This window comes from Pagrus pagrus, assembly GCF_965226575.1.
Source record: "Pagrus pagrus genome assembly, chromosome: 1".
Taxonomy (NCBI): Eukaryota; Metazoa; Chordata; class Actinopteri; order Spariformes; family Sparidae; genus Pagrus; species Pagrus pagrus.
Genome location: NC_140185.1, coordinates 38,435,441 through 38,462,997, shown reverse-complemented (window position 1 = coordinate 38,462,997; position 27,557 = coordinate 38,435,441). Strand labels below are relative to the sequence as shown.

Below are 27,557 nucleotides of genomic sequence, written 5' to 3'. Positions count from 1 at the left end.
TGTGTGTTGTGTGTGTAGATCACAGTGTTCAGGATGGGCTCAGAGGGACAGCAGGACATTGAGATGTCCATCCTGACTGCTCTGCTGAAAGGTAACAACACACCTTCAGTTTAAAGGAGCAGTCTGTAACATGTGACCACTGAACTCACATTACGATCAGTGTTGACATCAAAGACGATGTCTACTGAAGTTAGCATGCTAACCAGCTAGCCTCCTAACAGTACTGTGTAGCTCAGAGGTGACAGTCTGACAGCCTGTAGTTTCAGCTGGAGATGTAAAAGCAGCCAGTTCACTACTGAGTCTAATAAGTCAACAACATAAACTCAAAATAAATTTCACTTTCATTTTCATTATAAACAGAAAAATCCAACCGTCCACCATCTGAACTCAAGTTTCTCTCTGTGACTGAACTCAGACGAGCTTCATCGCCTCGTTAACTCATCATCAAACACACTTCATTCAAACTGGACACAAACTGAACCACAGTCACCAGAACAGTGTTGGTTTGTCTCCACAGTCACCTCTGGTTCGGTCCAATCCTCAGTTAGCAGAGTAACATGAAAATATTCTGTCTCTCTGTCCTCTCCTGTCCCCGCCTGCCGTGTCTTCTCATCCCCAGAGTCATAGTCCTGGTCAGAGCCGCTGTAAATCACCTCTGTACTGTGTCCTCTGTCATCACACTGACCTCCATCTCTCTCAGAGGCTGAGTTCAGTCCCAGTCTGCTGTCCAGACCTCCTCCTGTGATCCAAGGTCACTGTCCAGACAAACTCCGGAGCCACTGGCTCCACGGCTAACTGAGCCATGAGCTAATTAGCTAACAGTAGCTAGCTACAGCTAAGGCTAGCTAGTAAAGAGCAGCAGTTTTTGGTTACTCTGGTGAAATGCTGCCTCCTGTGTTTTTGAACGATAGCTTTGAATTCTGGCCGAATGTTAAAAATGACACATATCACAAGAAAATCACTAAAATCAAATTCAAACATATTTTAAAACATCATTTTCTTATTTTCTCTCAGTAACAGACTTTCTGCAGCTGATTTACTGTTACAGGCTGTACACACTGAAGACCTGAGAATAAGAATATCTGAAATAGTTGCCTGTGATAGCCTCCAATATGAGCAGTGACAGATTAAAATGAAACAGACCGAGCAGAAACGTCTGTTGGCACTCTGAAAGGCCACGACGATCTTTGAGGTCATTCTGCAGGACTGACCGACCTGCCGACAGGTAGAGAGGTCACCAGGGTAACATCAGCTGACTGTGAAAGGACAAAAACATCAGTTAAAAAATACTTTTAAAAGAAGGCATCCAGTGTGCAAAGACCTTTAATCTGCTCCAGATTCCGTCTGACTGGTCAATGTTTCTGTGTACAGTCAGTGTGTGACCAGCGTGTGAAGGACACCTGCTGTGTTTCAGGTACGAATGCGTCGGCGTCTGATCAGCTGAGTTTGGCTCTGGCCTGGAACAGAGTGGACATCGCTCGCAGTCAGATCTTTGTGTACGGACTCCACTGGCCTGTGAGTTCATGTGTTATACCTTCATTTATCTGTTAATCCAGTCTGACTTCGCTCAGCTGAACAGACCTTCACATTACTCTGACTGTTTGATTGTGTTTCCTGCAGCCTGTCAGCACTTTAACCAGTGACCGGCCTAAAAGTCCAGCAGCCCAGCGAGTGGCAGGAGGAGGAGGAGGAGGAGGAGGAGGAGGGAAAGGGAAAGCTAGGGGGAAGAAAGGGAAAGGAGGTAAAACCAAACCTGAACCACCAGAGGAGACGGACCCCAGGAAACTGGAGCTGCTCAGCTGGGTGAGAGACATAATAAAGACACATTATAATAATAACAATAATAATAATACATTTTATTTAAGGCGCCTTTCAGGGCACTCAAGGTCGCCTTACACAACATATAAACAACGATTTAAAAGAGCAAAGGACACATATAAGTACAATAAAAAACAAAAATAAAATCAGAAAACTGCAGGGTGGAAGACAAATTAAAGTGAGTATGAGAGTTTGAAGAGGTAGGTTTTTAGACGGGATTTGAAGATGGATAGAGAGTCACCACCCACAAGATGGGACCGAGGACAGAGCCTTGAGGAACACCAGAGGAGAGGGGAGAAGGTTGGGATGTGAATGACTTTAGCTGAATGAACTGAGTGCGGCCAGAGAGGTAGGAAATGAACCAGTCCAGGGGTGTGTCAGATATTCCAATAGATGCTAGCCTGTCGAGGAGGATGGGGTGGGAGATGGTGTCGAAGGCCGCACTCAGATCAAGGAGGATGAGAATGGATGATAGTCCGGAGTCAGCTGCCATCAGGAGGTCGTTGGTGATCTTAAGGAGAGCAGTCTCTGTGCTATGACGTGGGCGGAAACCAGACTGGAACTGTTCATATAGGTTATTGTTATGGAGATGAGTATGAATCTGAGATGCCACTGCTTTTTCCAGGATTTTTTAAATAAATGGTAGGTTAGAAATCGGACGAAGGTTATTGAAGTTGTTGGGATCAGAACCAGGTTTCTTGAGAATAGGTGTTACAGCCGCAGATTTGAGAGATGATGGAACAGAGCCAGAGGTTAGGGAGGAGTGAATGATGGCAGTTATCAAGGGCAACAGAGAGGGGAGGCATGCAGTGGCTAAAGAGGTTGGCAGTGGGTCGAGCTGGCAGGTGGATGTTTTTGATTTCAGGATGAGGTCAGAAATTACAATGGGAGAGGGGAGTTGGACGCTTGAGAACGGTTGAAAGAGGGGGGCATGAGAAGCCAGAGGAGACGGATTGTAGGATGAGTGAGGGGTCAGTTGCTGGTGGATCTTGCTTATTTTTTCATTAAAAAATGTCATTAAGGAGGTACAGTGTTCTGTCGAGTAGAAATGAGGGGGAAAAGAGTCCAGGGGGCGTAGTGTTTTGTTCAGCACTGAGAATAGGGCCCTGGAATTCCCATCACCAGCACTGATCAGACCTGCATAATATTGGGATTTGACTGAGGAGAGGGTGTTTTTGTGGTAAACAATGTCGGAGTGGTACATTTCCTTGTGTACAGAGAGTCCAGTTTTCTTGTACAGCCAACATTATGATCGTGAACACCAAACTTTCAGTTCAGCTCAGTTTTTTTATCGTTGGACCACAAACGGTTACACCCCGCTTTTCCGAAACCCTGCTGTTCCGAAAATAGACTTCCATTCATCGTAATGGCGTGGTTTCTCATTTTTTCTAAAGACCCCGCTATTCCGAAAAGGCTATTGTGGTACCCCTGACCCTGACCCCTAACCCTAACCATATTGGGAAGTAATTGGAAGTTGAAAGTCGGATTCGGAACAGCGCTGTGTCGGAGTGGGGTGTGTCGGGATGGAGGGGTTTCGCAATGGAGGTGTTTCGGAATGTCAGGCTGTTCCCACCACAAACATAAAGCTGCTGCACAGTCACAGAAACACTGAAGCTAACACATTGATTTCAAATGTGTCAACTGCTGAACTAAAACGCCGTCACTCACACAGACGGTCACAGACTGACAGGAGCTGCAGGACAAACAGGTGTAAATGTGCAGTTTGACAGAACAGGTGGTCAAGTTACATTCAGAACAACTGAACTGAATGCACCTCAGTGAGGAAGTTTGATCTCCCTCCGAGTCGCTTCGAACGAGAAACAACAGCATCATAATCATAACAACATAATGCAGGTGTGACACCTCAGACCAGACTGTGATCCAACTCTAACCCTCAGACCAGACTGTGATCCAACCCTTACCCTCAGACCAGACTGTGATCCATCTCTTACCCTGTCAAGAGAGAGTTAAAGTGAGACAGCCTCAAACTACAGTTCATCGTCGATCAGACGTACTGACAGAAAAATGATTCCACAAATCTGAGAAGTATCGTACATCTGGTGACGCTGCCTGTTTAACGATGTTAGACAGCTTGATCAACATGAAAAATCTGAAGCTGTGAAACCGAAACAACAGCTGATCCACCTGTCAGTCAGATGATTCATAGACTGAAACACTCAGATGTCATGATGAAGATGATGATGGTGGTGATGATGATGATGGTGGTGATGATGGTGATGAAGATGATGATGGTGATGATGATGATGATGATGTCACCACAGGTGAACTCTCTGGAGCAGGCCATGATGGACGCTCTGGTCCTGGACAGAGTGGACTTTGTCAAACTACTGATTGAGAACGGCGTCAACATCCATCATTTCCTGACGATCCCTCGTCTGGAGGAACTGTACAACACGGTGAGACTCAGCTGACGACACCACAGGAGAGTTTAGACGTTAGCTGGATTCAAAGCAGCACGTGTAGCGTTAATGAACAGAACTATCGGTCCGGACCCTCAGGTCATGGCTCAGTAATGTTTCTGTATTTATTCGAGCAGTCTGTGTTTATAGATCTTATACTGTAGATTTACAGCATTCTACAATATGTGAACGAACCATGTGTACAATATGCACATATATTCACGTGTAAAATGAGGTGTAGGACCTCACATGTGACAAACTCTTCTTCATTCATTACCATGAAGCTTCATCGACATTCTTCTTCACATGTTAAAAACAAAAACAAGAATCAAAATAAATGAATAAATGAATGAGAGACAGAACTGTTGATTTTATGAGGTCAAAATAATAAAAGCTTCATCTCATCTCATCTCATTTTCTTGGCCGCTTTTTCCGTGAGGGTCGCGGGGATGTTACCGCTTTATTAGCGGGGGTTACTGGAGCCGATCCCAGTTTTCTTATGGGCGAGGCCATGGGTATATCCCTGGATGAGTCGCCAGCTCGTCGCAGGGCCCTTTCTGATGGCAGAGGCTGCTACACACTGCACGTCAGGAGCAATTCGGGGTTCAGTATCTTGCTCAAGGATACTTCGGCATAAAAGCTTCATCGTTCCCTGAAACTGTTCTCTGGACTTTTAAACCTTCATTTTGTGAAATAAAAGTGATGAGACGGAGCAGCTGGCAGACTGAAGCAGTTCTGACATTGTATGGTCAGTACAGAGTTGCAGTGTGGTTAGCCTAGCTTAGCATAAAGTTTATAAGAAGTTTGAACTGTGCTGTCCCTGTTGTATTCGGCCGGTGAAGATAAAGAGGCTGTTCATTCCTCATTCATTATTTCGGTCCCAAGAAGAGCTGAAACAATGAGTCTGTTAGTTGATTGATAATAATGACATTAATTTATGTTACATTGATGTCACGTATTCTTTGAGGTAACAGCTGATTGAATGTGTGAGAGGTTGTGGGTGTTTAATGGATGATGTGATGTTCACATGGCGCCCACAGTGTTTGTGCGGCAGCTGAATGGTTTCTCTTGTCGTACTGAAGAGTTATGAAACAAAAGCTTTCTGCTTTAACCTCTGGAGTCACACTAACTTGGTGATCTGCAGCTTATCGCCCATCAGTGATGTCTGTTATATCACTGCTGTCTCTAATCTTTATCCTGCTCTTAAAACTACATGTCAGCCACTTTATTGCCAGACGAAGCTCTCTGCTGCCGTCTGGATGTGACCAGCTGTGTGAATCATCTGTTCCTGAGCAGAGACACAGTGAGAAACAGATGTTTGCTCACAGCTGCTCATCAGCTCACACTGCCACTGTAATCCAACATGAAACTACAGATTATCAAATTAACCACAGTAATTCACTAATATGTTTACAACAGGACTGACATGTTAATGAGGATCAGTATGATCATGTGATCGTACCATGTTTTCATTTTATAAACTTATAAACTCTATAAACTGATGCCACAAATGAATGAATCTGAACAGTCTGTAACAAAAACTAAACCACATAATAAACTAAGTTTTGTGGTAAAAGCAAAACAGTAAAGTACATTATCTTACCATACTAATGTTATAGTATATATATATACATAATTCACTGGACACATGTTGATAAAGTTCTCAGTTTGATTAAAGACATTAAGACAGAAACGTTTTCATCTGTTCATGTTTGACATAATTAATGTTTCCCTGGATTGTTGTGATTATTAAGTCGTTCCTGGTTTTGGGCTTCACTCTGTGTTTACAGATTGGTGAGAAGCTCCTTCATATCTTCAGTCAGGGACATGAGATAACAAACACGCAAATACAAAATACAAACAGTACAAAAACAAACAGTACAACAATGTTTCCCGTACATTGAATAAACACACAATGAGACAACAAAACAATCTCTAACATGTTCTACATGTGCAGATTAAGCAGCACAGAGAACACAGGATTTTTTACTCCTATTGCACTTGAACTGGGGAAATCTAAATCTACGGCCTGAGAGAAGAGTTTCAAACTCAGAGTAAAGGGGCTGGTGTGTGCAGTCTAATATAGACCAGCTGGTCTGCAGGATACCTGTCATCTTCATAATATGGCTCAGGTGGTTTTTGTCCCTGATGTTCAGGTTTCCAAACCAAGCAATCTAAGAAAAAGCAAGAACAGATTCAACAAATGACTTGCTAAACAAAGACATCACTTTTCTGTCTACATTAATAACATTTAACTTAACTAAGTACAAATGTTGCTGTCCCTTCTCACAGACCACCTCAGAATTTGCATCAAATTTCAAATTGTAATCAATAACATTTCCACAGAATCCGTCTGAATCCACCTGAGTGCAACTGAGTGCACCTGATTTACATCTGCTCTGTTTAAAACTGACTTTCATTCAGCTCTGATGAAATACATATGACAATATTTACCATGTAGAAACCTTTAATGTTCCTTCTGTTGTTGCTGTTGTTGTTGCTGTTGTTGTTGTTGTTGCTGCTGTTGTTGTTGTTGTTGCTGCTGTTGTTTGTTGTTGTTTGTTGTTGCTGTCGTTTGTTGTTGTTGCTGTTGTTGTTGTTGCTGTTGTTTGTTTGTTGTTGCTGTTGTTTGACGTGTGTTGTGTTTCCTGCCCTGTTGCAGAAGTTGGGACCGGCCAACACGCTGCACTTTGTGGTCAGAGATGTCAAAAAGGTGAGTGTGGTGTTTCTGAAGCAGCTCAGAGCTGCAGCCTCAATCTGTAAACACAGAAATCCTCCAGAACAGCTGATCATCTGTCGTCAGTCAGACAGTTTTTATTACTGAGAGTCGACTCATAACAACCTGAAACACTTCAGCTGCACCAGAGACGATTCAGTAGACCTCAGTACTGTCAGTGAGTCAAAGCTTATTACTATTATTATTATTATTATTATTAAAAACACTAACTGTGTTCATAGCTACAGAGGTCAATCCTTCCTGTAAACGACAACAGAACTAATTTCCTGTTATGATATGCATTAACAATAATAATGTACTTTGTAACGATCATCATCAGACAAAAGACGGTTTTATTAACAGATGTATGAATGATGCATAAATGTGTGTTTCAGGGAAATCTTCCTCCAGACTATCAGATCACGTTGATTGATATTGGTCTGGTGCTGGAGCTCTTGATGGGTGGAGCTTATCGCTGCAACTACACCAGGAAGAGCTTCAGGACGCTGTACAACAACCTGTACGGCCTCAAGAGAGTGAGACAACCTCCATCATCATCATATATAATGACCATAAACAGGAACATATAGAGTCATGATGATATATGATGATCATCAACATATAGAGTCATGATGATATTTAATGATCATAGAGTCATGATGATATATAATGATCATCAACATATAGAGTCATGATGATATATAATAATCATCAACATATAGAGTCATGATGATATATAATGATCATCAACATATAGAGTCATGATGATATTTAATGATCATAGAGTCATGATGATATATAATGATCATCAACATATAGAGTCATGATGATATATAATGATCATCAACATATAGAGTCATGATGATATTTAATGATCATAGAGTCATGATGATATATAATGATCATCAACATATAGAGTCATGATGATATATAATGATCATCAACATATAGAGTCATGATGATATTTAATGATCATAGAGTCATGATGATATATAATGATCATCAACATATAGAGTCATGATGATATATAATGATCATCAACATATAGAGTCATGATGATATTTAATGATCATAGAGTCATGATGATATATAATGATCATCAACATATAGAGTCATGATGATATATAATGATCATCAACATATAGAGTCATGATGATATTTAATGATCATAGAGTCATGATGATATATAATGATCAAAGAGTCATGATGATATATAATGATCATCAACATATAGAGTGGACACTGCAGCAACACTTCATCCAGTTAGACATCAGCATGATCACTGTGATGTCACAGATGATCCAGTAGATGGCAGCAGAGAGGACGATCAACATGTTACTGTCGTCTGTCTGTCACACGATCCAGTGATCCTCCCTGTGGAATTTATTACCACAGAAGTAACATCAGTATGATTTTATTGTTCTACAACATCCAGCCTCCACTTCTGCTGTAAAGATCATGTGACTCAGATGTTAATAGCATACACCGACCACCTACAACAGTACAAAGAAGCACTCAATGCTGCCCGGTCCACCCACTACTCCCACCTCATCCACTCTGGCTCCAACAACCCCAAGGCTCTGTTCTCCACCATAAACTCCCTCCTCAAACCTCAAGACAACATCTCCTCATCATTCACCACTGAAAAATGCCAATCATTCCTATCATTCTTCCAATCAAAAATCAACACCATCTACAGTAACCTCAACACCTCCAGGACCCCTCCCATCTCCCCACCTGCCTCCCCCCCTGCTTCACCGCCTGCCTCCCCGCCCACCACTTTCCAGCACTTGACCCATTTCTATCCTGTATCACCAGAACAACTCACAACCATCATGACCGGAATAAAAACCTCTACCTGCGCCCTGGACCCCATACCCTCAAAACTCATCAAGGACTGCCTCCCAGTTATCTCCCCACTCATCATTGACTTCATTAACGCCTCCCTCTCCTCTGGTTCTGTCCCCCAAACCCTTAAACTGGCTGCCACCACACCCATCATTAAAAAACCCGGTCTTGACCCTGACAACCCAAATAACTTCCGCCCCATCTCCAATCTCCCCTTCCTGTCAAAAATTCTGGAACGTGCTGTCGCGTCACGACTCAGAACCCACCTCACCTCCAATAACCTGTTTGAATCCTTCCAATCTGGTTTCCGTTCAAAGCACAGCACCGAGACAGCCCTCCTGAAAGTCACCAATGACCTCCTCCTCTCATCAGACTCCGGACACCTCACCATCCTCATCCTCCTCGACCTCACAGCTGCATTTGATACCATAAACCACTCCATCCTGCTCTCCCGTCTGGAATCCTCTCTCCACATCACCGGCACAGCACTCTCCTGGTTTTGCTCCTACCTCACAAACCGACAACAGTTCATCAGCATAAACAACTGCACCTCCCCCACTGCTCCCCTGTCACAAGGTGTCCCCCAGGGGTCGGTGCTTGGTCCCCTCCTCTTCATTCTCTACATCCTCCCCCTTGGCCAGATCATCCGTCAACACGACCTTCAGTTTCACTGTTATGCCGATGACATCCAACTGTACATATCCACCAAAGCCATCACCAACACCACCCACTCCACACTCAGCAACTGTCTCACCGAAATTAAATCATGGATGCAAACAAACTATCTTCAACTAAACAGTGACAAATCGGATATAATCATCATTGACCCTGCCTCCCGCACCAAAGCCAGTCACAACTTCTCCCTCACCTTCGATAACTGCACTCTATCACCCTCATCACACACCCGCAACCTAGGAATCATCTTTGACAGTAAACTACGGTTTGACCTCCACATCAACCATATTACCAGGACCGCCTTCTTCCACCTGAAAAACATCGCCCGTCTCCGCCCCTCACTCACCTTCTCTGCTGCAGAAACCCTCATACATGCATTTGCCACATCCAGACTGGACTACTGTAACAGCATCCTCCATGGCTCACCATCTAAACTTCTCAAGAAACTGCAATACATCCAGAACTCAGCCGCACGCCTGCTCACCCATACCCGCTCCAGAGACCACATCACCCCCGTCCTCCGTGACCTACACTGGCTGCCCATCACTCACCGCATACAGTTCAAAATCATCCTCCTCACTCACAAAGCACTTAATAACCTAGCCCCCCCTTACCTCACAGACCTACTTCATAACCACACCCCCTCTCGCGACCTCCGCTCATCCGAAGGAAACATCCTCTCCCCACCTACACAGACCAAGCACCGAACCTGGGGAGACAGAGCCTTCTCCATTGCTGCCCCCTCCCTCTGGAACTCACTCCCCATACCGATCCGTACCTGCACACACCTCCCAACATTCAAAACCATGCTCAAAACGCACCTTTTTAAATTAGCTTTTAATTTATAATCTTGATGTGCTTGTTTTATACCGTTCTCTGTGTTTTTACTGTATCTTACTGTTTTTAACTGTATATTTCATGATTTTTTTAAAGTGTAAAGTGTCTTTGAGCATCTGTAAAAGCGCTTATAAATAAAATTTATTATTATTATTATTATTAATGTGTCTTTTTGTCTCTTACAGCCTAAAGCTTTGAAACTTCTTGGGATGGAGGTTTGTTATTTTTCATCATTTAAAAACTTTAAGACAATCTGACGATAATAATCAGTGTCGAGTCAGTGTCTGAGTCAGTGATGAGTCAGCGTTGACTCAGTGTTGAGTCAGTGTTGAGTCAGTGTTGAGTCAGCGTTGTCAGCGTTGAGTCAGTATCTGAGTCAGTGTTGAGTCAGCGTTGAGTCAGCGTTGAGTCAGTATCTGAGTCAGTGTTGAGTCAGCGTTGAGTCAGTATCTGAGTCAGTGTTGAGTCAGTATCTGAGTCAGTGTTGAGTCAGTGTTGGGTCAGTATCTGAGTCAGTGTTGAGTCAGTATCTGAGTCAGTGTTGAGTCAGCGTTGAGTCAGTGTTGAGTCAGCGTTGAGTCAATATCTGAGTCAGTATCTGAGTCAGTGTTGAGTCAGTATCTGAGTCAGCATTGAGTCAACGTTGAGTCAGTATCTGAGTCAGTGTTGAGTCAGTGTTGAGTCAGTATCTGAGTCAGTGTTGAGTCAGTATCTGAGTCAGTATCTGAGTCTGTGTTGAGTCAGTGTTGAGTCAGTGTTGAGTCAGTATCTGCGTCAGCGTTGAGTCCGCGTTGAGTCAGTGTTGAGTCAGTGTTGAGTCAGTGTTGAGTCAGCGTTGAGTCAGTGTTGAGTCAACGTTGAGTCAGTATCTGAGTCAGTGTTGAGTCAGTGTTGAGTCAGCGTTGAGTCAGTGTTGAGTCAGTGTTGAGTCAGTATCTGAGTCAGTGTTGAGTCAGCATTGAGTCAGCGTTGAGTCAGTATCTGAGTCAGTGTTGAGTCAGTATCTGAGTCAGCGTTGAGTCAGCGTTGAGTCAGTGTTGAGTTTGTGTTGAGTCAGTGTCTGAGTCAGTGTTGAGTCAGTATCTGAGTCAGTGTTGAGTCAGTATCTGGTCAGTGTTGAGTCAGTGTTGAGTCAGTATCTGAGTCAGTGTTGAGTCAGCGTTGAGTCAGTGTTGAGTCAGTATCTGAGTCAGTGTTGAGTCAGTATCTGAGTCAATGTTGAGTCAGTGTCTAGTCAGTATCTGAGTCAGTGTTGAGTCAGTATCTGACTCAGTGCTGAGTCAGTATCTGAGTCAGTGTTGAGTCAGTATCTGAGTCAGTGTTGAGTCAGTATCTGAGTCAGTGTTGAGTCAGCATTGAGTCAGTGTTGAGTCAGTATCTGAGTCAGTGTTGAGTCAGTATCTGAGTCAGTATCTGAGTCAGTGTTGAGTCAGTATCTGAGTCAGTGTTGAGTCAGCCTTGAGTCAGCCTTGAGTCAGTGTTGACTCAGTATCTGAGTCAGTGTTGAGTCAGTATCTGAGTCAGCCTTGAGTCAGTGTTGAGTCAGTATCTAAGCCAGTGTTGAGTCAGTATCTGAGTCAGTGTTGAGTCAGCGTTGAGTCAGTGTTGAGTCAGTGTTGAGTCAGTATCTGAGTCAGTGTTGAGTCAGTGTTGAGTCAGTATCTGAGTCAGTGTTGAGTCAGTATCTGAGTCAGTGTTGAGTCAGTATGTGAGTCAGTGTTAAGTCAGTATCTGAGTCAGTGTTGAGTCAGTATCTGAGTCAGTGTTGAGTCAGTATCTGAGTCAGCGTTGTGTCAGTGTTGAGTCAGTATCTGAGTCAGTATCTGAGTCAGCGTTGTGTCAGTGTTGAGTCAGTATCTGAGTCAGTGTTGAGTCAGTGTTGAGTCAGTATCTGAGTCAGTGTTAAGTCAGTGTTGAGTCAGTATCTGAGTCAGTGTTGAGTCAGTGTTGAGTCAGTATCTGAGTCAGTGGTAAGTCAGTATCTGAGTCAGTGTTGAGTAAGTGTCGAGTCAGTATCTGAGTCAGTGTTGAGTCAGTATCTGAGTCAGCGTTGGGTTAGTGTTGAGTCAGCATTGAGTCAGTGTTGAGTCAGTATCTGAGTCAGTGTTGAGTCAGCATTGAGTCAGTGTTGAGTCAGCATTTGGTCAGTGTTGAGTCAGTATCTAAGTCAGTGTTGAGTCAGCTTTTGGTCAGTGTTGAGTCAGTATCTGAGTCAGTGTTGAGTCAGTATGTGAGTCAGTGTTAAGTCAGTATCTGAGTCAGTGTTGAGTCAGTATCTGAGTCAGCGTTGTGTCAGTGTTGAGTCAGTATCTGAGTCAGTATCTGAGTCAGCGTTGTGTCAGTGTTGAGTCAGTATCTGAGTCAGTGTTGAGTCAGTGTTGAGTCAGTATCTGAGTCAGCGTTGAGTCAGTATCTGAGTCAGTGTCGAGTCAGTGTTGAGTCAGTGTCGAGTCAGTGTTGAGTCAGTATCTGAGTCAGCGTTGGGTTAGTGTTGAGTCAGCATTGAGTCAGTGTTGAGTCAGCATTTGGTCAGTGTTGAGTCAGTATCTGAGTCAGTGTTGAGTCAGTGTTGAGTCAGCATTTGGTCAGTGTTGAGTCAGTATCTGAGTCAGTGTTGAATCAGTGTTGAGTCAGTGTTGAGTCATGATCTTGTGGTTTGTGCAGGATGACGAGCCTCGACCGAAGGGGAAAGGAAAGAAGAACAAGAAGAAGGAGGAGGAGGTGGACATTGACGTGGACGACCCCGAGGTCAGCAGGTTTCAGTACCCGTTCCACGAGCTGATGGTGTGGGCGGTGCTGATGAAGCGTCAGAAGATGGCGCTGTTCCTGTGGCAGCGGGGGGAGGAGGCCATGGCCAAGGCTCTGGTGGCCTGTAAACTATACAAGGCCATGGCCCATGAGTCGTCCCAGAGCGAGATGGTGGACGACATCTACCAGGACCTGGAGAACAACTCCAAGTGAGTCACACAAAACCAGAGTCCACTTTAGACAAGAGGGTCCACATCAGAACCAGAGTCCAGGTCCAGTTCAGACCAGAGGCTCACACACAACAGATGTTATGGTCTGATGCTGATGTTTTTGTATTTCTAAATTAAAATCTTAAATGCCAGACTTTTTCTTTGCAACAGAGTATTTGTAGTAGTAGTATCAATATTTTTACTTAAGTAAATGATCTGAGGACTTTAACAGCAGTGAAGGACCGACGGTGTGTTGAGACTGAACTTGTCACAACTTCATGTAAAGCTGAGACACTAAAATAGACACAAACCTGTACTGAGAGAACAGACTGTCTCCTGTTGTGTAGTGAACATGACAGCCTGAGGGGGGCGCTGCTGTGTCTGTAGACTGAGTGTATTTTCTCTGCAGAGAGTTTGGTCAGCTGGCCTACGAGCTACTCGATCAGTCGTACAAGCATGACGAGCAGGTGGCCATGAAGCTGCTGACATACGAGCTGAAGAACTGGAGTAACTCCACCTGTCTGAAGCTGGCCGTGGCCGCCAAACATAGAGACTTCATTGCTCACACCTGCAGCCAGATGCTGCTGACCGACATGTGGATGGGCTGTCTGAGGATGGGCAAGAGTAACAGCCTCAAGGTACCAGCAACACACCTGAGATACAGACAGGTTTCTACTGTTGCTAACTCCCTTTTATCCAATCTGTTACCACATTAATAAAACTTTAAACACAATGAGCAATACATCTGTCCGACCAGACCACCAACACACTTCACTCTGTTCACAGCGAACACGTTTCTACAAGTCATTAAGTCTCTTTATTACACGGCTCTATTGAATGCTGCTCTCTGATTGGTCCGTCGCTGCGTTCTACGGTCTGTTATTTCTGTATAATGACCGTCATCAATTATAACAGACCGTTGCTAGGGATGGCGCTCTGATCCGCCCTGGCAATAGCAACATAAGCAAGAGAGCACCGCTGTCCAGCTCCTCTCTCAGGCCGGCTTTGAAAGTGAAAGTGAAAACTTTACCGAGCAATCCTTGTCGCTGCTGAATCATTGTGGGTGATTATTTATTATTTATTACACGGCTCTATTGAATGCTGCTCTCTCAGGCCGGCCTTGAAAGTGAAAGTGAAAGTGAATGTGAAACAGCATCACTGATGGTGTCAGGGAGGTGGTAAGCTGCGGACGGGCTGTCTGATGAATAACCCTTGTTGGTCTCCAGGTGATCTTAGGGATCATCTTCCCTCCAGCCATTCTCCTCCTGGAGTTTCGTCTGGGAGATGAAGCTTCATATCATTCGTCCAGAGACAACGAGGACGGAAAATCTAAAGACGACGACAACAAATCCAGCAAGGTACAAGCAAACAGCAGCTCGACCAGCTTCAGTTTCAGTTACAGCAGTTTGAGTGACGAGGAATTTGTTTCAGGACGCCGTCTCAAACGTTGACGCTACGTCAAAGAAAGGAGACGAAGAAGAAGAGCAGAAGAAACACAGGAGGACTCCAATCGGGAGGAAGATCTACGAGTTCTACACGGCGCCGTTCACCAAGTTCTGGTTCAACACGGTACGTTAAAACTTCATCTGTGATTTCAGCTGCTCAGTTTGATCTGATGAGATGAATGGGGTCATAAATATAATGTGTGTGTCAGATCTCTTACCTGGTGTACCTGGCGCTGTATAACTACATCATCCTGGTGAAGATGGAGCGATGGCCGTCTCTGCAGGAGTGGATCGTCATCTCTTACATCATCACTCTGGGACTGGAGAAAGTCCGACAGGTGAGACAGACCTGGAGTCAGTGAAGCAGAAGGTCACATCAGGTGGTGAGAAACATGTTGAACAGGCCTGATGTCGGTCTCTGTCGTCAGATCCTGATGTCTGAACCGGGGAAGCTGAAGCAGAAGATCAACGTGTGGTTGGAGGATTACTGGAACATCACCGACCTGGTGGCCATCTCCGTCTTCCTGCTCGGTCTACTGCTGCGGCTGCAGAACGAGCCCTCCATGGGCTACGGACGCGTCATCTACTGCGTCGACATCATCTTCTGGTATATCCGAGTCCTTGACATCTTCGGAGTCAACAAGTACCTGGGACCCTACGTCATGATGATCGGCAAAATGGTACGACTGTGTAGGGAACATGCACCAAGCTAGCTAATGCTAACACGCTATGTCACCACGTTAGGTGTGTTTCCAGAACACCCGAAGGTTCATCAGCCACAAGCTAACAATGAACCACAGTGTTTGTGTTTGACTTCAGTTTAGCCTCTGACTACAGTCAGCACTTACCAGAGACTCAGAGCCTGTCCATCCTCCTCCACCTCCCCTGTCCTCCTCCTCCTCCACTGTGCTCCACCTCCCCTGTCGCCCTCCACCTCCCCTGTCCTCGTCCACCCTGATTTGTGATGGTGAAATCAATATCTGACTGTGTTGAAACATCCCTGATGACGATTAAACGTAGGTCCATGAACAAACAGTCTGTCTCTGGTGTCTCCTCCAGATGATTGACATGTTGTACTTCGTGGTGATCATGCTGGTGGTGTTGATGAGTTTTGGCGTAGCTCGGCAGGCCATCCTCCACCCGGACGAGGAGCCAACGTGGCGTCTGGCCCGAAACATCTTCTACATGCCGTACTGGATGATCTACGGAGAGGTGTTTGCAGACTCCATAGACCGTAAGACTAGAGTTCATAGTAAGACTTCCAGTGAGACACCCACTAAACCTCACCCGCCAGAACTCACCCGTTAGAACTCACCCATTACAACTCACCCGTTAGAACTCACCCATTAGAACTCACCTGCCAGAACTCACCCGTTAGAACTCACTCATTACAACTCACCCGCTAAACCTCACCCATTAGAACTCACCCGCCAGAACTCACCCGTTAGAACTCACTCATTACAACTCACCCGTTAGAACTCGCCTGTTAGAACTCATCTGTTAGAACTCATCTGTTAGAACTCACCCGTTAGAACTCATCTGTTAGAACTCACCTGTTAGAACTCACCTGTTAGAACCCACCTGTTAGAACTCACCTGTCAGAACTCATCTGTTAGAACTCACCTGGTAGAACTCACCTGTCAGAACTCACCCGTTAGAACCCACCTGTTAGAACTCACCTGTTAGAACTCATCTGTTAGAACTCACCTGTTAGAACTCATCTGTTAGAACCCACCTGTTAGAACTCACCTGTCAGAACTCACCTGTAATTTATTGATGAATCTGTAATTAGTTCCACATTATAAAGAAGATACATATTAAGAACGTTGATCTTTCTGTTTTTAATGTTGTAATGTTTGAATCTGACTCTTCATGTTGTTGTGTCTCTTTACCTTCGACTGACCGACAGTTTATGCGATGGAAATCAATCGTAAGCATCTCCGCTCCACATTTCCTTTTTTTAATCACATCATTTAGGACAGGACCATGTGGTTCGATATAAATGTCATCATTTGATTTCTTACTGAGTGTGAGGATGTTTGTGTGTCAGCTCCATGTGGAGACAACATGTACGATGAAGACGGGAAGAAGCTTCCTCCCTGTATCCCCGGAGCCTGGCTCACTCCTGCCATCATGGCCTGTTACCTGCTGGTCGCCAACATCCTGCTGGTCAACCTGCTCATCGCTGTGTTCAAGTCAGTGATACAACACACACACACACACACACACACACACACACACACACACACCTACCTCAGATCAGTTGAGACCTGGTGGGCTGGATACTGAAGACGGTTCAAGAGGCGTTGATATCCTCTGAGACGGGAAGAGAAGAGGAACACTGTGCTTCCAGAACAGTTCACCTTGATCAAGCTTCAGCAAATGTGTCAGTGTGATACATCCTGAACCTTCTTCAGTAACCACTTGACTAGTTCTCAAGGATCCCTTGGACTGGTGAGTGCGATTTTTGTTTTGTTTCACGGATCATAAAGAAACTGTATCAGCTGCAGCATCTATGAAGCCTCAGAATCTGAGCAGTGCTGCTGCACTGCAGACGTCTCAGCTCAGGCTCAGATTTTATAGTAGAGAAGTCTGAACTCAGCAGCTGCAGCCGACTCCAAACCCACTGGTTTGAAACTAGGAAATAATGAGCTGAGGACAGACAGACGATCAGAATCACAGGATGAATAAACCTTCCTCCTTTTCTCCTCCACAGCAACACGTTCTTCGAGGTGAAGTCCATCTCCAACCAGGTGTGGAAGTTCCAGCGTTATCAGCTCATCATGACCTTCCACGACCGTCCCATCCTGCCTCCCCCCCTCATCATCTTCCCCCACATCTACATCGTCCTCAAGAGGCTGTGCTGCCGCTGCAGACGGAGGCCAGAGGGAGATCAAGACGACCGCGAGAGACGACTCCGTAAGATCATCCTCGGCTCAAACTACAATTCAGTAATGTTTGTTTTAAACCGTGCGATCACATCCCGTCTGTCCTCAGAGCTGGTGCTGAGTCCAGACGAGCTGAAGAGTCTGCACGAGTTCGAGGAGCAGTGTGTGGAGGAATACTTCAGAGAGAAAGATGACGAGAAACAGTCGTCCAACAATGAGAGGATCAGAGTCACATCTGAGAGGTTAGTCAGGAGGACATCAGTCAGTCAGGAGGACATCAGTCAGTCAGGAGGAGGTCAGTCAGTCAGGAGGACATCAGTCAGTCAGGAGGAGGTCAGTCAAGAGGACGTCAATCAGTCAGGAGGACATCAATCAGTCAGGAGGAAGTCAGTCAGGAGGACGTCAATCAGTCAGGATTATAAGAAAACACCCACAAATATTGGTCACGCCCTTTTTTAAACATCTGTTTCCTGATTGAATTTGTCCATCTGTCAAATAAAACCTCAACAGAAGCTTGTTGAGGTTTTATTTTGTCCGCTCTGCTGCTGCTCTGCCTTCAGAGACGTGTTGAGACATAATGTGGTTTATTGTTAAAACTAAATCCAGACGAGCTGTAGAAACGTGGTGTGTTGGAGGGTGAAGTGTGTACAGGTGTCCTCACCTCTGTTCAGGGTGTCTTGTGTCCTCTGTCTCTGTCTCTGTCTTCAGGGTGGAGAACATGTTCATGCGGTTGGAGGAGGTGAATGAGAGGGAGCACTCGATGAAGGCCTCCCTGCAGACGGTGGACCTCCGCCTGGCTCAGCTGGAGGAGTTCTCTGGTCGGATGATGAACGCTCTGGAGAAGATGGCAGGTGTGGACCGGGCCGAGCTGACCCGCTCACGCTCCAGAGGATCGTCGGTGTGCGAGCCGGCCTCCCTGCTGCGACACGGCAGCATCAACAGTGCCGACGGTTACAGTCTGTACAGATACCAGCTGGAGCACGACGACAGGACGTCTGTGTCCGGAGACACGGAGGGAACCGACCGCAGACCCCAACTGAGTCCAGAGAGACGAGGAGGAAACACTGAGGGAAACACAACAGGTAGGAGGAGAGGCGAGACACAACAGATCAACTTCATGATACATTATTAATCCTAATCTATATAATAATGATGTTCTCTACTTTCATATAATCAGGTATCAGTTCAAAGGCTTCATCAGCTGATCTGATCTCTGACTAATGTTTGTCTCAGGTTCTGATCCGGACTGTCAGAGTCTCTGTGGACTGACTGGAGCTCATTCAGATCACCTGTTGTTCAGGTGTGCGGACTGACTCCTGATTAATGACGGAGAGCAGCTTGGGTCATTTATAAAACTGACTTCTGATCAGTTTTGATATTCAGTTCAACTTCTTAAACCTCATAAGTAATCATTTATAAAAAAACTTTAACTGACGTGGAAATGCTCTCTAAACAAAGTCCAGACTGGAGTTCAGTAGTTCTCCTGCTGGTTGTGTTGAGGTTCTGCAGTCTGTCTCTATGAACAGTGTAGTAATACAGAACATGCTGTCTGGCTTCAGTCTCCTCCACCGTCACTGATCTCCTCTGACAAACAGTCTGACTGTCTCTTCTGGTCCACTGTTCCTCCTGACTGAACCCTCATCTGAGGACATCCCAAGACAGGTGTGTCAGTTTGAGTTGAGGTCACAGGTGTGTCAGTTTGAGTTGAGGTCACAGGTGTATCAGTTTAAGTTGAGGTCACAGGTGTGTCAGTTTGAGTTGAGGTCACAGGTGTGTCAGTTTGAGTTGAGGTCACAGGTGTATCAGTTTGAGTTGAGGTCACAGGTGTATCAGTTTGAGTTGAGGTCACAGGTGTGTCAGTTTAAGTTGAGGTCACAGGTGTGTCAGTTTGAGTTGAGGTCACAGGTGTGTCAGTTTAAGTTGAGGTCACAGGTGTGTCAGTTTGAGTTGAGGTCACAGGTGTGTCAGATTCTTAAAACCTGCTTAAACAAAGCGTTTCATGTTCAGTATCTCTTATGAATCAACCATCAGAACCGTACATCGTGTTAGAAATAAAATCTGTTCTGAATGTGGGGTTTGATGTGAACTTCCTGTTTGCAGGTGAGTTCGGCTCGACTCTGGAGGTGAGAGGACCGAAGGACAGGACTCAGTCTCTGTCCAACGTCGACATCCTCATCTCCCCCTGCGACCCCCCCCAGATCCGCCCCGCCTCTCCGCAGTCTGACACGACTAATGCCAGCGAGCAGAGACCAGCAGAGAAAACCCGACTGGAGACGGCGGCGTCCTTCCCTCTGGAGAGGTCAAAGGTCACACAGTATTCACCCTCTCCGACCCTCAGCAGCTCTCCCTCCTCCAACAAGAAGTCCATCAGCAGCATCATCTACAGCACCGCCCACCAGGACCAGCAGGGGGTGACCAGTCCGAACCCCCCCCAGCAGGTCTCCAGATCTCCCAGCATGCCTGACTGCAGAGTCCTCCCCTCCTCCGTTGAGAGGAGTCAAGGTGATGAGACCAAACAGGAAGTGGAGGAGGGAACGTCGGGGCCGTTGGACGGCGAGCAGGTGGGTGACATAGGTAGGGACAGTCACCACGGTAACGGAGGGGGGGAGGAGCCATCAGGGGAGGAGCTGCTGCTGGGGGAGGACAAGATGTACCCGACGCTGCGCTCCAAGAGTCTGAACACCAACCCGAGGAAGATGAGGACGAAGAAGGAGGGAGAGGAGACGCTTCGCTCCACCAGCAGCGTCAAAGACCTGGTGTCCACGTTCAGCAGGTCTGCAGGGGGGCTGAGGTCCAGGACCAGGTCCAGAGACTCTGACTGCTGATCCTGGAGGACTGAGGAGACTCTGGACTGTCCACTGTGTTTGACTTCAGGAATAAATAAAGCAGCTAATCAATATTCCTATAATAATGGTGTGAGAGTTTTAGCTCATGGTTCAGGTCTCTGGTCGTCACAGATCTCCTGCCGGCCTGAAACTGATTATTATTCTTCTGATCGATCCGAGATGAAATCAACCGTGTGGTTTCAGTCCTGCGCTGAGGTAGGGGGAGTCAGGGACCGGTCTGAGTCCTGAGTCCAGGGCCCAGGGTCCGATGTTCTGTCCACAGCTGCAGGATGTGACAAGTTCACGTTGTTTTATATCAGAAGATTTAAACATGTAACTATAATGTAAAGTTATTGACTATGCTCTGATGTGTTGACTGTTTTTAAATTATATAAAATAACAGTGTTAAAGGTTATTGATGAGCTGACTGTAATCTGATGCTGAACTTTGTAAAATATAAAATTATATACATTTTTAGTCTAAAAACTGAATGTTTGAACAGAATTGATCATTAGAAATAAAATATATCACATGTATAATTTATTATAATCATTAACGTAGACTGAATGTTGGTCCTGTTATCGCTTATTGTATTTTTATGTTTTATGATTTTTAGTATAAATATTCTTTAATTTAAATAATTCTAGATGAAACTGAGGAACTCTGATTCTGATCTAACTTGCAATCAATCAAATCGATCAGTGACTGGAGGAGAAGTTGATTCCTGCTGTTGACTCTGACAGATCAGAGTGACAGATAAAAGTAAAATCTTCTGACAATAAAAGACGTAGTCACAGATCGGTTTGTCTCGTCGTTTCTTCATCATGAGAACAAAGAACAGAAACCACTTCTTGTTTTTGATTCATTTATTAAAGTCACTGAAGTCCAGTTTCTGCTGCGGCATCAACTCCAAACATGAAGACAGAATCAAAGTTTATAAGCTTTAAGGTTCAGAACATTAAACTGCAGAAGAACAAGTATTTTATATTAAACATAAAGAAATCCCATCATGATGTCAGGAAGCTGCAGACTCTGCTGAGGAACGATATCAACAAGAAGAAAAACTGAAGCCTCATTCAGACCACATCAACACTGCAGGTGGAGGTGAGGAGGTCATTGAACCCTGTAACACTCAGCAGGGCCTCAGGGGGGCGACACAGAGCTGCACATACTGCAGACATTTTGACCGGTCAGACCACAGGTGGAGTTCACAGCAGTGATGAAGGCTGCAGGTGGAGCAGATGGAGCAGGTGAGCTGGGTCACAGCTCTGATGTGCAGCAACTGACTGACTCACTGACTCACTGACTCATTGGCTGACTGGCTGACTGAGTCAGTCCGGTGAGAAGAGCAGCAGCTGACGTCAGTCTGAATGAGACTCAACAGTTTCATCATGTGTTCACTCACTCACACACACACACACACACACACACACACACACACACTCACTCACTCACTCACTCACTCACTCACTCACTCACTCACTCACTCACTCACTCACTCACTCACTCACACACACACACACACACACACACACACACACACACACACACACACACACACACACACACACACACACACACACACACACACACACAGGGGGAGTCAAAGTTCAAGGTTTGGTCCAGATTAAGTGCTGTACAGGAGCTCTGCTTCCTGCCTCGTTACTTCTCAGCCTTCGTCTTGTTGTCGTACGTTCCGGCGTCCTTGTACGCGCCCACGTAGCCCGTTTTCTCCACCAGCTCCTCGCGGCCCTCCCGTCCTCGGCCCTTGCCACTCTCGTCGAAGCGCTCCTTGTGTGAGCCGGTGTAACGGGACGCGTCCGTCAGCCGGTCCACCGCCCCCTTCTTGGCCACTTTCTGATGGACACAGAGGACAGGACATGTATGAGACATTACTCTACACAGGTGAGATGTACACAGGCACCTGGAAATGATTCCCTCTACAGGCTGAGAGCAGCAACTGCAGAAACAGTGAAGCTGAGAGAAGATTCTGGTCAACTCCAAGACTCACAGCACTGAAGCATCAGTGACCGAGGTGTCTGGGTAAGGAGTGCAGCTCAGGTTCAGAGGAGAGAGACACATCTGACTAAAACTGTGTCACAACTCAGAGTCAAAGCTTCTCTGCCAAATAAACAACCTTCTCCGCTGGTTGTTGGTTGGGTTGTTCACATGTATGCAGACGATACTGTCACATACACCAAAGAAGAAGCAGCCCATAAACTCGGTGAAACACAGGAACGTGATGGTGGTGCAGAGAGACAGAGATCATTTCTGAAACTGAGCCAAAATGCTCGTCTGGATGGAGGTTTTACCAGGTTAAGTGTGGACTGATTCTCACTGTTTACACATCAACATATCCTGACTGCGTTAGCCTGACAGTGTCCAGGTGTGTTACAGGTTAACACCACGCTCACACACTGGGAGATGAGCTGCATCAGGTTCTAGTAAACTGCTTGTGATGGTCGAGTCTCTTGTTTGTGTCGGTCACTGCTTGTCCTGCAAACACATGATGGAGGAAACTAACTCTCAGTTGGAATCTGTTGGTCTCACCGTCACTCCAGCGTTGGTCGGCTCTTTTCCTTCCACCAGTTTGAAGATGGATTCCAGCGCCTCCTCTTTACTTTGACCTTTGAACCTCTTTGGAGCCAACTCCTCCAGAGCTCTTTGAAACTCCTCGTAGGTGACGACCCTCGACGTCTTCTGTCTGCAGGAACACAAACACATCAGGAAACACTGAGGAGAGAAACAGCTGCAGACAACAACTCTGTGTTTCCTTTTACTTTACTGTCAATCATTTAAAGAAATATCAGAAAGAACATTTCTCACAATAATTTCTTTGATTTTGAGGTTTATGATTTTACTTATTGTAAATATTCTGTCCCGTGTGAACCTGACATGTTTTTAAAGGATCAGAAGTTTGAACACTGAAGCAGATTTTTCTTCCTGTTCAAAGTGAACTTGAACACATCTCTTCATGATGTCTCAGTCTCATGTTCTGATCCGGACTGTCAGAGTCTCTGTGGACTGACTGGAGCTCATTCAGATCACCTGTTGTTCAGGTGTGCAGACTGACTCCTGATTAATGATGGAGAGCAGCTTGGGTCGTTCCCCTCACAGCCAATCAGAGTGTGAGGACGGCCTCTCATGAAGGCTGAAGACAGGTGATGAAGGACACACCTGGGTCACTCTGAGTCCTTCTTGACTCCCTGCAGACTGAAGTCACCTGAACCGACTGTCAGACAGAACCTCTGCTCTGTTTGGACCCTGTTCACATTTCTTCTTTCTCACTGAGGAAACTTTGACTTGAGTCCATATTAAAAGTCTCAGTTCAACCAGGTGACCTGCAGCGATGTCAGAGTCCTGCTGCCTGACAACAGACTCAAGCTTTCTGTTTGTCTTCACTCAACTCCTTTAATCACATTTACTTTTGTTTAATTTAGAAACTTGAGATGATCAAAGAAAGAAACATATTTCAGTTTCATTAGTGAAGAGACATTAGTAAGTAAAAATAGTTTTGTATTTCTGTGGTTTGAACCGGTTCTCAGGCTTCTTCCCACTAGAATGTAACTAATGGAAGTGATGGAGGAGAAGATCCACCCTCTGTGTAAAAACTGTTTATCTGAAGTTGAAGTCAGACGTCATCAGACGGATATAATCCTCAGAGACCACGTTTATATGCAGCATTTATTCTTTTTGTTCTGATCTTTCACACAGAAGGGGTTTCAAAAGTCTCACAGTGACCTCAGATGTACTGACAGTCTGTTTGTTTGACACACCAACACCTCTGAGCTGTCACACAGCCACTGCAGTGTTGCAGATCGCCACCAGGGGGAGCCACACCGACGCGCTTCAGTCCAGCTGTCCAGTGTGAAAGTGGACAGAAAACAAACCGTATGAACAAGCAGCGTCACACAGACACTTGAACTCACTTGACTTTGGAGAAGACGATGTCCACGTCGGTGCTGGTCACATTCTTGCCGTCGATGATCTTACAGTCTTTGCACAGTTTTGCCCAGTTCTTCCCGTTCAGCTCCTTCCCCGTCGCCTTCGGGTCTCCATGAAGGGCAAACTTCTTAAAAGACGTCAGGAGCTGCTCCATGTCCGCGCTCTCCGCCATGATGGGGAAATATCTGAAAAACAAGAACCAGCTGATGAAGTACAATCAGTCAGAACTCCTCAGAACTGGAACGAAATCAAATCACGTCTCATCCCGAGGATTGAACACTTCTGTCAGAGGTAGCAGGTGGAATTCAGCAGGAGGTTCATCTGTCGGGAGGAGAGGAACATCAACAGTGTCCACCTGATCACATTCTGCTGACCAGCTCCTGAATTAAGCACGTTTCATTCTAAAGGCAGCGACGTGTTGATCTTTTGAAGGTTTCTGCCCTTCACCTGTTCAGCAGCACCACCTGCAGCTCTCAACTGCTGCTGCTTCCTTCTCCACCTCTGAGACAACCTGACAACCCATATCTTCACTTCAGCTGACAGCACACACGCAGCAGAAACATCAGACTGTCGTCCTCTGCCCGAACGTGTGTGACGACCTTGTCTGACATATGACGCATAAAAAAGCAGTGGTGCCAGAGGACGGCTCGACAGGAAATCACTGTTGACACATTTCATGGGGAGGATGGTGGTGTCACCTGAACTCTGAGAGAGCTGATGGACAGCAGACACACCGTCAGTGAGGTCCGCCACACACCATGAACCTCGCATATCTCATCCCATCTGTACAACCACCTCCTCTGACCTGCACCTCATTAACCTACAGAGCCACAACATGTAACCATGACAACCATTTGCTCTGAATCCAGCCTCAGCCTCTGAGTTACTGGACCTGATCCATACTGACCACAGGATTTTAAAAATACCCGGCTACGTGTGTACATAGCCTGAGACTGATGCTGAACATCAGCATCCACAGAGGAGCTGCAGCTCAGTGAGACAGACCACAGCCATCAATAATCAATAATCAATAATCAATATAATAATCATTAACTGCAGGATGATTCAACTCTAAGATCAAAGAAGATTTCTGTTTCAAACTTTTATTTTTCATCTTTTCACCACAGACGTGATTCTCTTATTATTATTATTACCATAATTATTATGAACTCTTATTGTGAAAGGTCACTTTGTTTCCTGCAGTAAACTCTGAAGTTTCACCTGAAACACTGAAGAACCTCGTTCATTCTCTCAGAACACACTGTCCATCTGTCCACCTCTGTCCTCCTCTGTCCTCCTGGATTATTCAAATAATCCACAGTGAAAACATCGGATGAACACACACACACTCACAGTGTCCTGCAGTCTTACCTGTCTGTCCTCTGTCCTCTGTCCTCTTCTGTCCTCTGTTTTCCTCTGTCCTCCTCTGTCCTTCTCTGTCCTGTGTCCGTCTCCTCTTCCTCCTCACCTCCGTCTCTGCTCTGTCTCTCGTCCTCAGTGCTGCAGCTCTGAGCTGCTGAAGGCTTGTTATTGTCTGTTTATCCCGTCGCCATGGCGACATCCTGTCCCACATCAGGGGAGGGCAATAAAAGAGGGGAGGGGGGGGGCAGAGAGACGGGTCAGGGGTCACAGGTGACAGGCTGAAACCTTATACCAACAATCAATAAATCAATACATCAATACATCATCAGAATATTAATGTTTATAGTCTGAGTGTGTGTGTGAGTTTGTGTGTGTGTGTGTGTGTGTGTGTGTGTGTGTGTGTGCGTGCGTGCGTGCGTGTGTGCGTGTGTGAGTGTGTGTGTGTGTGTGTGTGTGTGTGTGTGTGAGTGTGAGTGTGTGTGTGTGTGTGTGTGTGTGTGTAGCAGAAGGAGGAGGAGGAACAGCAGGAGGAGCAGGAGGATGAGGAGGAACAGCAGGAGGAGCAGGAAGAGGAGGAGGAACAGCAGGAGGAGCAGGAGGAGGAGGAGGAGGAGGAGGAGGAACAGCAGGACGAGGAGCAGGAGCAGGAGCAGGAACAGCAGGAGGAGGAGCAGGAGGAGGAACAGCAGGAGGAGGAGCAGGAGGTGTCTTCTTGTAAATTCAGCATTAAATGAAAACATGAAGTTTGTATAAAGTCAGTTTGAGCCTGAATGTTTCTGTGTCCACCAGCACAGGGACCAGAACCAGCACAGGGACCAGAACTAGCACAGAGACCAGGACCAGCACAGAGACCAGGACCAGCACAGGGACCAGGACCAGTACAGGGACCAGAACTAGCACAGAGACCAGGACCAGCACAGAGACCAGAACTAGCACAGGGACCAGAACCAGCACAGAGACCAGGACCAGCACAGAGACCAGAACCAGCACAGAGACCAGGACCAGCACAGGGACCAGAACTAGCACATGGACCAGAACTAGCACAGAGACCAGGACCAGCACAGAGACCAGGACCAGCACAGGGACCAGAACCAGCACAGAGACCAGGACCAGCACAGGGACCAGAACTAGCACAGGGACCAGAACTAGCACAGAGACCAGGACCAGCACAGAGACCAGAATCAGCACAGAGACCAGGACCAGAGGACTCCTCCTCCTGCTGTTGACAGAGGAGACAGGAGAGGGGAGAGAGGACACAGGAGACAAGAAAGAGGAGACAGGACCCCCCCCCCCCCCCCCCACGTCTCAGAGGACACAACAGGATGTGACCTCATGTCCTTGGTCGTGCCAGGAGGAAGCAGCTGTCAGTGTGGGAGGACTTTAGGATGACATCACCAGGGTGGGACGGTCGGCCCAGAATGACCTCATGTTTCCGTCAGGACGCCAGTGAGCTGCAGCTCAGCTGCTTTTATTGATTTGATGGAAGAAACATGAACAAATAAAAGAGTTCAGGATGCTTCACTGTTAAAGCAACACTAGGTAGTTTGGACTCATTACTACCCCCAGCTGGTTGAGAAGCGCAATTATCTGTTACTAGTGTCGTAAATACTGTCACTGTATGAGCATCCCTGGGGAAAATGAATACACGTGAATTTGTTGACGAAGCCGGCGAATCACGAAGCCTCGTTTGGAAACATCAAAAACATGAAACCTCAATCGAGTGCCAACAACAAGCTAGATTCAGAGATAGCAGTTGGTAGTTTGTTAGCATATAGGCTGCACAGCACATTAGCATGCTAGAATTATTCTCATACCGAGGTG

The 27,557-nt window shown here is 46.0% G+C and overlaps 2 protein-coding genes across 2 annotated transcripts in view; one reads left to right on the top strand and one right to left on the bottom strand.

Annotated features, from left to right (window-relative positions):
• Nucleotides 1-20,995, top strand: part of LOC311255704 (transient receptor potential cation channel subfamily M member 1-like) — a 34,540-nt gene extending 13,545 nt beyond the window's left edge. The window contains exons 9-28 of the mRNA XM_084350353.1: nucleotides 19-91; nucleotides 1,415-1,515; nucleotides 1,621-1,803; nucleotides 4,101-4,235; nucleotides 6,901-6,951; nucleotides 7,350-7,490; nucleotides 10,500-10,529; nucleotides 12,979-13,271; nucleotides 13,681-13,909; nucleotides 14,498-14,629; nucleotides 14,703-14,840; nucleotides 14,926-15,054; nucleotides 15,145-15,396; nucleotides 15,776-15,950; nucleotides 16,626-16,646; nucleotides 16,767-16,911; nucleotides 17,433-17,635; nucleotides 17,714-17,846; nucleotides 18,313-18,686; nucleotides 19,705-20,995. Coding sequence (XP_084206479.1) covers nucleotides 19-91; nucleotides 1,415-1,515; nucleotides 1,621-1,803; nucleotides 4,101-4,235; nucleotides 6,901-6,951; nucleotides 7,350-7,490; nucleotides 10,500-10,529; nucleotides 12,979-13,271; nucleotides 13,681-13,909; nucleotides 14,498-14,629; nucleotides 14,703-14,840; nucleotides 14,926-15,054; nucleotides 15,145-15,396; nucleotides 15,776-15,950; nucleotides 16,626-16,646; nucleotides 16,767-16,911; nucleotides 17,433-17,635; nucleotides 17,714-17,846; nucleotides 18,313-18,686; nucleotides 19,705-20,429 — 3,663 coding nt within the window. The 3' untranslated portion in view covers nucleotides 20,430-20,995. The remainder of the gene's footprint in view (nucleotides 1-18; nucleotides 92-1,414; nucleotides 1,516-1,620; nucleotides 1,804-4,100; nucleotides 4,236-6,900; nucleotides 6,952-7,349; nucleotides 7,491-10,499; nucleotides 10,530-12,978; nucleotides 13,272-13,680; nucleotides 13,910-14,497; nucleotides 14,630-14,702; nucleotides 14,841-14,925; nucleotides 15,055-15,144; nucleotides 15,397-15,775; nucleotides 15,951-16,625; nucleotides 16,647-16,766; nucleotides 16,912-17,432; nucleotides 17,636-17,713; nucleotides 17,847-18,312; nucleotides 18,687-19,704) is intronic.
• Nucleotides 20,996-21,277: 282 nt separating this feature from the next.
• tppp3 (tubulin polymerization-promoting protein family member 3) lies at nucleotides 21,278-25,906 on the bottom strand. The gene is made up of 4 exons (XM_084347915.1): nucleotides 25,746-25,906; nucleotides 24,359-24,559; nucleotides 22,980-23,133; nucleotides 21,278-22,286 (listed from the first exon to the last, which is right to left on the bottom strand). The coding sequence occupies exons 2-4, from the start codon at nucleotides 24,544-24,546 to the stop codon at nucleotides 22,092-22,094; spliced, it is 537 nt and encodes a 178-aa protein (XP_084204041.1). The 5' UTR covers nucleotides 24,547-24,559; nucleotides 25,746-25,906; the 3' UTR covers nucleotides 21,278-22,091.
• Nucleotides 25,907-27,557: the final 1,651 nt, after the last annotated feature.

Excerpts from the sequence above, each read along its gene's own strand:
- tppp3 (XM_084347915.1), bottom strand. The coding sequence starts at position 24,546 with ATGGCGGAGAGCGCGGACATGGAGCAGCTCCTGACGTCTTTTAAGAAG. Across the intron at positions 23,134-24,358 it reads ATCGTCTTCTCCAAAGTCAA|ACAGAAGACGTCGAGGGTCG; the intron begins GTGAGTTCAAGT and ends GTGTTCCTGCAG. Across the intron at positions 22,287-22,979 it reads CGACCAACGCTGGAGTGACG|AAAGTGGCCAAGAAGGGGGC; the intron begins GTGAGACCAACA and ends TGTGTCCATCAG.